Source organism: Arabidopsis lyrata (assembly GCF_000004255.2).
Source record: "Arabidopsis lyrata subsp. lyrata unplaced genomic scaffold ARALYscaffold_1, whole genome shotgun sequence".
Classification (NCBI taxonomy): domain Eukaryota; kingdom Viridiplantae; phylum Streptophyta; class Magnoliopsida; order Brassicales; family Brassicaceae; genus Arabidopsis; species Arabidopsis lyrata.
In genome coordinates this window covers 22679925-22690485 of record NW_003302555.1, presented here as the reverse complement: position 1 = coordinate 22690485, position 10561 = coordinate 22679925, and the positions used below count along the sequence as shown (strand labels likewise).

The 10561-nt window shown below is 38.4% G+C and overlaps 1 protein-coding gene across 3 annotated transcripts; it reads left to right on the top strand.

Moving 5' to 3' along the window:
• Positions 1–920: 920 nt before the first annotated feature.
• LOC9330051 (kynurenine formamidase) lies at positions 921–3049 on the top strand. 3 transcript variants are annotated; one of them, XM_021010959.1, is made up of 6 exons: positions 921–1447; positions 1537–1581; positions 1701–1773; positions 1880–1977; positions 2101–2175; positions 2693–2837. In XM_021010959.1, the coding sequence occupies exons 1-6, from the start codon at positions 1045–1047 to the stop codon at positions 2737–2739; spliced, it is 741 nt and encodes a 246-aa protein (XP_020866618.1). In that variant the 5' UTR covers positions 921–1044; the 3' UTR covers positions 2740–2837. The 3 variants fall into 3 exon arrangements, with proteins under 3 accessions (XP_020866618.1, XP_020866619.1, XP_002893990.1); XM_021010960.1 differs by having other exon boundaries at positions 2101–2171; positions 2693–2787; XM_002893944.2 differs by having other exon boundaries at positions 922–1447; positions 2101–2171; positions 2705–3049.
• The last annotated feature ends 7512 nt before the right edge of the window (positions 3050–10561 follow it).

Sequence of the window (10561 nt, the reverse complement as noted above, 5' to 3'; positions counted from 1 at the left end):
CGAGAGGTGGTTGGCTATAAATTAGTAATTTGAGTTCTAGAACGGTTCGTTAATAATCCTAATTAATTGGCTAGATCTACTATTTATTTATTTCTTGAGAAATCCCTAAGCCTGACGTTTTCCTCATTTGGTTTAAAACCCGATTTTAATTGCTTTCTTTTATTTTTAATATTCATATTTCTGTTTAACTTAATTCGAAACTTGTTAGTCTATTGTGTGAACACGAGAGCTTTGTGGAATTCGACCCTAAAGTACTATAATTGATCTCTTATTTGAGAGAGTAGTCTTAGGTCTTAATTTGACTCACATCAATTTTCCGCTATGAAATTTGGTAGCATTAGTTTTAGCCTGTTCGCAATAATTTTAGAGATAACCTTGTAGATGACATTACAACAGGAGATAGGTCGATAGTCCTTCATTTCTTTAGCTTCAAGCTTCTTAGGAATTAGGGCCAGAATAGTGGAGTTTATATCTTTAGGCAGGAAACCTTTCACAAAAAAAGATTGAATCGCCAAAGTAAATTCATTTCCGATGATATCCCATGATGCTTTATAAAATTCTATCCCATGATTCTTAAACATATCTTTCACATGAGCTACATCTACATGTTTTGAACTCGAAAATAAGGAAAGAAACAAAAAGTGTGTATGCCTTTGGATGACAGTTTCCACAAGTTCGTGCCTTCTTTCCAAGACTATACCATTTACCAAAGAAATGCAAAAGTAGATAAAGTGTTGCTCAAAACTAAAAGTGGGTATCTGTCTAAGTGTTATTGTTTGGTTTGGTATTGATCTACTCGATCGCAAGACTATATTGATCATGTGATTAGGCAAACAGATATTGTTTGGTTAGGTATTGATCTACTCGATCCAATATTTCAAAGATCCAAAATATATATTAATTTCAGATAATTCCACCATTAGACAAACAGTTTACCCAAAACTCAAAACACAATTTGTTATTATTATTGTAATATTAGTACTAAATATAATCAACCATAGCTTAATTATACCCACTAAAACCTTTAACTCACGACACGAAATAATGTACCATCTCCTCATCATTGTCATTATACTCTCCTTCTCTTCAATTCCCATCGCCTTCGCCGTCGATGAAGCTTTCCCTTCAGTTCCAACTACCTTCCGCGTCGCAACGAAACACTCCGACGATCAAAAGCCAATCCGCCGAGAAGTTTATGGCGGAGAAAGGAAGATATTCGACATCAGCCACCAGTACACACCAGAGCTGCCAGTTTGGGAGTCTTCAGAAGGATTAGGAAGGTTTATGAGACTTGCCGTGAGCATGAAGAATGGATCCGTCGCTAATATCTCGAAGATGAAACTATCTGTTCACTCTGGAACTCATGTTGATGCTCCAGGCCATTTCCATGAACATTATTATGATTCTGGTTTTGATTCTGATTCACTTGATCTTCAAATCCTTAACGGTAAATTTGTTTTGGAACTCTTTTTTTTTTTTTTTTTAAGTAGCTAGTGATCGTTTTTGAAATTGTTTTTTGTGAATTTTATTTTATAGGTCCTGCTTTATTGGTTGATGTTCCAAGAGATAAGAACATTTCAGGTGTGTTGAGAATTTCTAACAATTGAAATTGTTTTATTGAAATGTTCACAAAATGGTTTCATTTTTTTATATTTTTACAAAATCTGTGTCTAATGTTCTTTTTTTTGTTGTATCATTAGCTGAGGTTATGAAATCACTTCATATTCCAAAGGGAATCCGTCGTGTGCTCTTTAAAACTTTGAACACGGATAGGTAAGTTCCAAAATTTGAAGACGGTGTTACCAAAATCTTAATGTGAACTCGTTACAAAGACTTTATAAGAGAGTGAGAGCCAAGCTTACTTAATAATCTATATCAGGCGGCTTATGTTTAAGAAAGAATTTGATTCAAGCTTTGTTGGGTTCTTGATCGATGGGGCGAAATGGTTGGTTGAGAATACAGACATCAAACTTGTTGGTAAGAGATGGAATTTTTTGTTTTGTTAGCTTTTTATGCTTATTATGGTTGTTACGCCGTTGTTTCATTTCTTAGCTTGTATTACATTTCCTGAAAACGGTTATTCTGTGTTCTGAAATCCAGGGCTTGATTATCTTTCATTTGCTGCTTATGATGAAGCACCTGCGACGCATAGGTTTATACTTGAACGACGGGTAGGTATTATATCTTTCACAATAAGAGTATTATAGAATTCAAGGAAGAGATTCAAGAACACAGTAAAGAATAACTCTCTTTATTACTTTAGGAAAATCTCTCAAAACCTAAAACTCTCAATCTCTCTTAAACTCATAAGTTATATCACAAGCTTGACATCTCCTTATATAACTACACTAAACCAAATCCTAATCTTATTAGGTGCTATATTTAGATGAATCCGGAATATATAAGTCTTTAGATAACTCCTAAAGACTTCTAATACTTATCTCTTTATAACTCAATCTTTCTTCAAGCTTAAGTCAACAAGTATCAAGTACATAAAACATTGCTTTTGTTTCTTGAAAAATATCATTTCATTGCCAATTCTAAGGAAAACCATGTTGTTTTTGGATGTAAAACCATGGAATATGAATTAACATAGCTATTTCACTAGAGACAAGAAAGTGAAAGAAATAATTGGTTAGTTAAGTAGGCTTAAAATGAGACGAGGCATGAATGTGAATGAAATACTTCTTAGACATGACTTCAGGATATAATCCCTGTCGAAGCGCTGAAGCTGGATGATGTGGAGGTAGGAATGTACTCGCTTCATTGCTTACCGTTGAGATTGGTTGGAGCGGAAGGAGCACCAACGAGATGCATTCTCATCAAGTGATTCAGTTCATCTTCCTCTCTAAGTATTCAGTATACAAAATCTGATAATAAATATTAGGCTTCTTGCTTCCAAGATATCAGAACCATATAGAAGATGTTAAAAATGTGATGATTCAGTTGTAAAAAGAAGCATACTTTATGAATGTGTGTTGTATTTATGTGTGTGATAATGGCTAGTTTACTAGAGAGTAAGTTAAAGAAGCTATCCATTGTTGCTGAATTAATAACGAGCAGCAAACCACATAACCCCTTGTTGAGGATGATGTATGTAATTAAAGTAAGTTAACGGTATCACTCACACATAATACAACAAATTGGCACAAAATTGTCTGTTTGTGTAACAACAGTGTTCCTCAAGGCCTTTTATTGAATAAATACATACAAAATCATTGTTTTAAAAGTATAAATTCTTTTCAAAAAGGGTGGTTTGCAAGAATAACACTTTTCAATATAAAAAAATTAAAAATATAGCACTATATATGTATCAATTAATTAAATAACTTAAAGTGTAGATGAAATGGCCAAAGGTGGTGGCGGTTGTTCCGGCAAGGACAGTGGCTTTGGTGACGGTGGTGCCTCCGGCTTCGGCGAGGACGGTGGCTTTGGTGACGGCGGTTCCTCCGGCTTCGGCGACGGCGGTGTCTCCAGCGGCGGTGGTGGTAGTAACCAAATTGGATTGGACCAATTGTGGATCATGCAGAACAGTGTGTGGATCGGGATATGATAGCATATCAGAGTATGTGCTTCTAACTTAAAATCAACTGGCAATGAATGAATTCTTCAATATATATATATATATATATAACTTGTTTTTGATAAAGTAGTTGTGACCACTTTTCCAGTGAAGACGTTCATCAGAATAATATTAGACATGATGAAATCGTTGCTGCAAGCACTATGTGGTGGTGTATTGGAATGTCAAAAACGGAGTTCGTTTAAATGAGAAATAGAGGTCTAAAAGTAGCTAGTTTAGATAGCTTGAATTTTACTTTTTTTTTTTTTTTGTGAAACAATTCTTACCATTAAACTTAAACTTCAGAAACAGAGGGTACTAAACTAGAAACCAAAGCCGACTTGGCCAAAGCGTCAGCTTCCTCATTAAGAGAGCGAGGGACGTGATGAAAGGTACAAGAAACAAACACAGAGCCAAGGTCTCTAACATCGGAGAGGAGACCATCAATTGCATTTGCTTGACCATTCGAATTGAGAAGAGTAGTGAGCTCTTTTCAGTCCGAGAAGCAGGCCAATCTAGAAACACCCAAAGCTAAAGCCGCCGTAATGGCCACTTTCAAAGCAAGTGCCTCTGCTACAAGGACAGAGGAAACAGAGGGTCGAGAAGAAGATCCCTTTTGGATCACCGAAAGTTGTGGATTCTTGATAATCCATCCCACACCACAATCTTGAGAAGAAGATCGCCAAGAGGCGTCCGAGTAGCATAAAAAAGCCTCACCGTGTGCTATTGAATTTTACTTAAAGTCAAATTGTATACTTTGAAAGTTAGAAGAGAAATCCAAATATACATGAATTTGATTTGAGATTTAAGATTTGGGAAATGCGCCTATAACCCATATATATCTATATTTATTTCTCCAAATTCATTTTGATTTAAATTAATGATTAACTCAAAATTAATAATTGTGTAAACTCAATTACGACAATCAAGGTCAAAAGGTCAAAATTAGTTTTGACTTTGTCGTGAGAATAAATTCTCTTAATTGTGTCATTAAGGTGACATTCTCTTCTTTAATTATGGACGTTGAGCTCTTGTGCTATAAAAGTCATGGTTATTGTTTCTCATTCTAATCATCGATCAAAGCATTAAAATCCTTCTATTTTCTCTTCTTCTCTTGTTTGTGTATGAGAATACAATACAAGGCCATTCGATCATCTTTTGATTTTAAGTGTTGCAAATCAAAAGGAGAAACAATTTTATCTTGGGACTCTAATCGTCAACAAACAATCGCATTATGGAAGATTTTTGAGTTAAAGAGAGATCATCAAAGTTCTTGACTCTGTTTACCATTGTCAATCTTCGTACCTCAATCATCTTTTTAGTATTGTTGTGTTTCATTACTATTTTAATTGCTTTACAAATATTTGATTGTGTCTCTATTGAAATATTCACGTCCTACAGATTTTATATATTAGTCAAGTAGTCTTTTCCAATGTAGGATATTATTATATCCCTTGACCCTCAAGGTGATGGCTTTCTAGCCATTTATCTTGGTTTGTTCGAGAAAGTATCAGTGGGTCAACTATTGGGTCGGACAGATTGTGGACTGGATTGTACATATATGGATCGGGTTTTGATACCATATTAGACTAATAGGCAAGAAAATCAGTTGGCAATAAATAGTTTGGCCTATATCTATATTAGTATTTTTGAAGTACATTTTATACCGGATGGGTTAAAAATTTATCCGAGATTTTTGGTACCCGATCCGGTACAAAATGTACTTCAAATTGTTTCCTTTGGATCGGGTTTTAAAAAAACAAACTCTTAGACGAGATATTCTATATTTAACAATATAAATATTTAGAAGATTTGGTTAAGATTTAATATTATGATTCTTCTATCATATTTGTTTCATTTTTTTAACTGTTTTGAATCAGCAGATAATTATACAAAAATTTAGGAAAAAACTCAATTTTTTCTCTACATATATTGTGATTTGAAATTTTTAAAATGGATATATATTACCCAATTGATGAAAAAGGTGTGTGTATAACGTCCCGCATCGACTAAAATATTTTGAAAATGATTCAAAATCATATTATAAATAAGATTAAATTGAATTCAAATCCGAATGAAGAGGAAGTTTAACTTAACAAGCATCCAAATTTAAAAGTTTGTATACAGTTTAATTCGGTCTTTAGTTTAACTGTTTAATTTTGCCAAAAATATTAAATTTTAAATTTTTAAAAAGTTTTAAAAATTATAATTGATATATCTAAAATCCGTAAAAATTTATATCATTATGAATATTTGAACAAATAAAAAAAATAAAATAATACGGGAAATAGTATATTGTGGGCGGGATTATATGGCGGGACAGGTTTGAATCAGCATTAATAAAAATTTAAAATATCATTAACCCACCGTTTCAATACGGGTTAAATCCTCAATTTATTATTTTTTAACACCACCAATATTAGACATATCAAATCAATCCGATTTAGATCATATTGTAGAAAACCAAAAATATCTCGTGGTATACCGCTACTTAATAATATTGTAAACTATAAAATATAAATATCTTATAAAATGATTAAATTTGCAAACTTTTGTATATAATAAATAATCATTAAATTTTAAAAATCACTACTTTTAGAAAACAAATCATCCCACGGTGTACCGCGGATTTAAATCTAATCTTTTATATATTATCATGGTCTTTGGCCAACTTCTGATGTGCGATATTGTTATCCCTAATACATAGTATGCGTTGCCGGAATTTTGGGCAACAGCAACGATATCGGTGTTTTTGTAACGCCCCAACCGTCACTACCTGGGGCCCCACGTCCTTTCTCGGGCCCATGGGCCTGTGGATGTCGGATTCACACACTCAAGTATTTTATTAAGTAGGAAAGATTATTCTTGAGGGACAAAAATGAATATGTAAAAAACTTATAAATTGCTACGAAAATTGCTATAGTATTTCTTTCTTGAGAGGAAGATCCCCTTTACATGGCCATTGGCCTTTATATTTATACATAGAGAAACGACATTAAAATGAATAATTAAGTACAATTATTCCTTCTTAAATGTGTCCGTTTTGATTCTTCGACTTTAATGCTCAACGTTTGAATTTGAGTTGACTCTGATCTTCATGGGCCTCGCCTTTTTGGCCCAAGTGTCCTTGAACCGACTTACCCGTGTCTTCTACACCGAACTCGTGTCACAGTGCAGTCACTTCGGATTCTCGAAGTGGTGACAACCACTTCGACCGTTCCTTCGGCTCATGGGTTCAATGGGCTTTATCCTTTATGGGCCATTATCTTGACTACGTGGCAATCTTTGGTTGGTCTCGGACTTCTGGTGCGGGATCCGACACCAACAATTAGCCCCCCAAGTTCTTCGAAGTGTCATTCCAATTCGGAGGACTTTAAATGCTTTAAATGACCAAAGATTGCGCTCGAGAATCTTTCTGATTTCCCGCCGAAAATCTCATCACTCCTTTAATTTCGGCACTAGCCATTTTTACCCGATTGACATCTGTCATCATTATGACCGTATATTAATTAATTACTATTAAAACGGGAAAAAACCTTCCCACTTCCCACACAACTTCCAAGGCGGTTTCATCATTAGTTTGTGTGAGGTAACTTCTTTTCACCATTACTTCCTTCTTTTACTTTTGTGCTTTAATCAAAACTTCTCTCTACTTTTCTTCACCGAACCTCTCTTCGCCGGATCTTGAATTTTTCATTTTTATCCGATGACTTCTGATTCTGAAAGACCTGAATCTCCGTCTTACGACGAGAGGCGTTCTAGTAATGACGAATGCACTCGTCCTAACGATATCGCCGGTCCTCATTACAAATCCACCTGTACTCTTCAATCCCTTGAGCGATTAAAGGGGCTTTGTCAAATTCCTCCTGGAATTATAGCGGAGGCGCAAATAGCTGATCCTACGGAATCCCCGGAGAACCACCGTGTCGGCTACTTTTGTGTTTACGAAATTTACTTCAAGGGCTGCGGATTGACCTTCCCCCTTCCCGAAGCCCTAGTTCGATTCTTGGCGGCTCTCGAGATTGCTTTACCTCAATTAACCCCCAATCTCCTCCGAACCATCCTCGGGATTATAACCGTTGCAGCGGAGGCTGGCTACGTCATTGGAGTCCCCGAGATGAATGAACTTCTAAGTGTGAGAAGTTCGTCAAAGAAAACAGGATACTTCTCGGCATACCCAAATGCCAATAGAAACGTCATCTCGCACCTCCCGAACAAGGATGAAAACTGGCACCATCCTTGGTTTCTGATTAAGAAAACTCCTGCTTCGATTGGGAATCTTTCCGATGTACTCCCATCGAAGTGGTCTACGAAACCTGGTAGAGACTAGGTCGTATATTCCTTTCCTGTTCATTATTATTTCTTTACTGACCAAATTCGTTGTTTCATTTCGCAGCTCTCATCGCTTCAACTCTCCCGACCGAAGAATTTGTCAAGTTCTTCAAAACAATCCTTGAAGGGGAAACCCTTTGGAATTCTTTCACCCTCGATCGGTTTGTCGAGGCCAACCGAAAACTCAGGATGAGTCCTCCCAATCTACTTCATCGTCTTCCGCCTCCTCCCTCAACTCAGGGAATGTCAGCTCGGGCCCTTACTGCCCAGCGTAAGAAACTCTCCAAGCCGATAGCAGAGGCTTGTGATGAAAACAAGGCGTTCCTTGCGGCCGCCATTGACAAAAAAGATTACAGCAGGACCCTGCTTGTTGATGATAACAGCTCCGAGGGAGCCAGATCTGTTGCTGCTTATAGGTTAACACCTCGTCGCGAACGCCGTGACGAAGGTTCTCCTCGGAGAGAGCGGTCTCCTCGTCGTGATTCTCCTCGTCCTTCCCGAGACGATTTCAGCAGTGAACCACTTAAGAATTTGGTTCGTAGGAAGAGGGACAAGTCATCCCGTAGTGACTCATCTCCGCGAAGGGAGAAATCAAGGGCCCGGACTGACCGTTCACCTCGATCATCTCCTCCTACTGAACCAATGGGTCCTCCCCGTCCTGTTGACATGTCTTCTTCTTCTCAGCCCGACAGCGAAAAGACTGCTCGGAGCGCATCTCCTAAAAAGGGAGATTCTGAATCTCGAGATGCTTCCTCGAGGTTAAAGCCCGTTCTTGTCCCTCAAGTCAAATCGCTTTCAGGTTTGGTGATTTACACATACTCTAGCGTTTTTGTTTCTATTAAGATTCCGATTTTTACAACTCTTCCTTCTTCGCAGCTATGGAGAAAGAAGGCAGCGTCTTCCGATGCTTCAAGACCCGATCAGGTTTGATCTTGCCAGACTTCGACAAATGGCGCCCTGCGATTCGTGAACGCTATTTGCTTCACGCGCATCACTCATCTCGGGTTAGTTCCGTTTTTTTTTTTTTTTATTGCATTGCCATTCTGCGAACTGACTCGCCATCCCGGGTTTATGTATAATGCCAGGCTCATAGCGAACTTAACGACATGATCGAACATTACGAAGGGTTGGTCATTGGACGGGAGAAGGAGATTGACATGTGGAAGAAGAAACTCTCTGCCCTTGAGGCTGAACTCAGTTCTTCTGCCGGCTCCAAGCACGATCTGGAGGACAAGGTCGAAAGTTTAACATCCGAGCTTGCGCAGATAAAGGGGGAGCTGCAAGACCAGTACGATCGGAACTACAAACTCCAGGATGAACTTTCTGGTGTTCAGGGTAGACTTCATGAATCCGAATCAACCGCCGATACCCTGAACAACCAACTTATCGAGCTTGACGCGAAGTACAAGGCGCTGGCCAAGTTGCGTGATTCCGAGTTGGCAAGGTCGGCATCGAAGGCCAGAAAGGAGGTTAAGGGACGCGGGATGGAGTTGATCCAAGGGGCCATCCGCTTCATGCAAACCGAGAAGGCTAGGTCAGACTTGGAATCAGACATCAAGGAGCATGAGAGCAACCTGATTCTGTTGGATCAAATCCATGAAGCAGATTTCTCCGAGGAGCAAGAAAGGACCGAACTGTCAACTAATCTTTCTGAAAAACGGAGTCGCTTGGCAGCTCTTCCCACTTCGACCTTCAACCCGCTTGACTTCGAGGAATTCTTTACTGAATCACCTCCTATAAGTGAATCGGGTTTAGACTGGGCAGGTAACGCTTGGCTCCTGACGCTTACCTTTTCTTACCTCGTACCTTTGATTGACTGGAATTATTATTTCTAGGCTCAAGTGAGACGGAAGACGTTGTCCCGCCCGTAGCTCCTATGGTACCGGAGGTCACTCCGGAGGTTGGTTGTACTGCGGAGGGTGATCAGGGAGCTTCATCTGATCAAGCGCCAATTAAAGAGGCGGGCGAAACTTTGACAGCTGAGCCGGAGTCCGAGGTGGAGGTCAATCCGTAGTGGCTGTGTCCACTTTAAACTAGGGATTGTCCCATTTAGTTTAAACTTAATTTCAAACTTATTTTTTGGCCTAAGGAGGCTTTATCATTTTTTTTGAACAAGATTTTTGCCTGAGGAGGCTTTTAAACCTTTCTAGGTTACGACCCAAGGGGGTTTGGTTAAAATTATATGCGGGTTTGCAAAGTCCGCTTTTAACCTTTTGTGGCCTTGTGGTTATGCTTTCGAGATTTTTAGGCTGATCAGACCTTTCTCTTTAGAATGCGAGAGCTGAGCTCGGCTTAAAGCGAGTTCCCCACTTCGGGTTTAGTCAACTCGATAAATTTATTGGGCTTGGGCCTTAGAAACTTTTGTAGTTAATGCGACGGTTGCTCTTTCCCTTCTTATAAGTAAGGAAAACGGCTCGTCTTTAATGCAATAACTGCCTTTTCTCGATTTTCCAAAAATGGTTTAAACCACTCGGACACTCTACCATTATTGGATTTATGGTTCCAAGACAAACCCTAAATCATTAGAAATAAAGGCTTACCTACCTCCAAGCTTTATTTAACTACGTTTTTTTAGAGTCTTACTTGAGTAATATTGCGAGAATGGAAAACGAAAAAGTAGCCCCCGTTGATCCCGGCAGCCCACTCTTCTTGTCCGGCGACGGCTTT

Bases quoted from the DNA above. Each gene is read 5' to 3' on its own strand.
- LOC9330051 (XM_002893944.2), top strand. From the start codon at position 1,045: ATGTACCATCTCCTCATCATTGTCATTATACTCTCCTTCTCTTCAATT. The intron at 1,448-1,536 runs GTAAATTTGTTT...TTTATTTTATAG, and splicing joins TGATCTTCAAATCCTTAACG to GTCCTGCTTTATTGGTTGAT. The intron at 2,172-2,704 runs GTAGGTATTATA...ACATGACTTCAG, and splicing joins GGTTTATACTTGAACGACGG to GATATAATCCCTGTCGAAGC.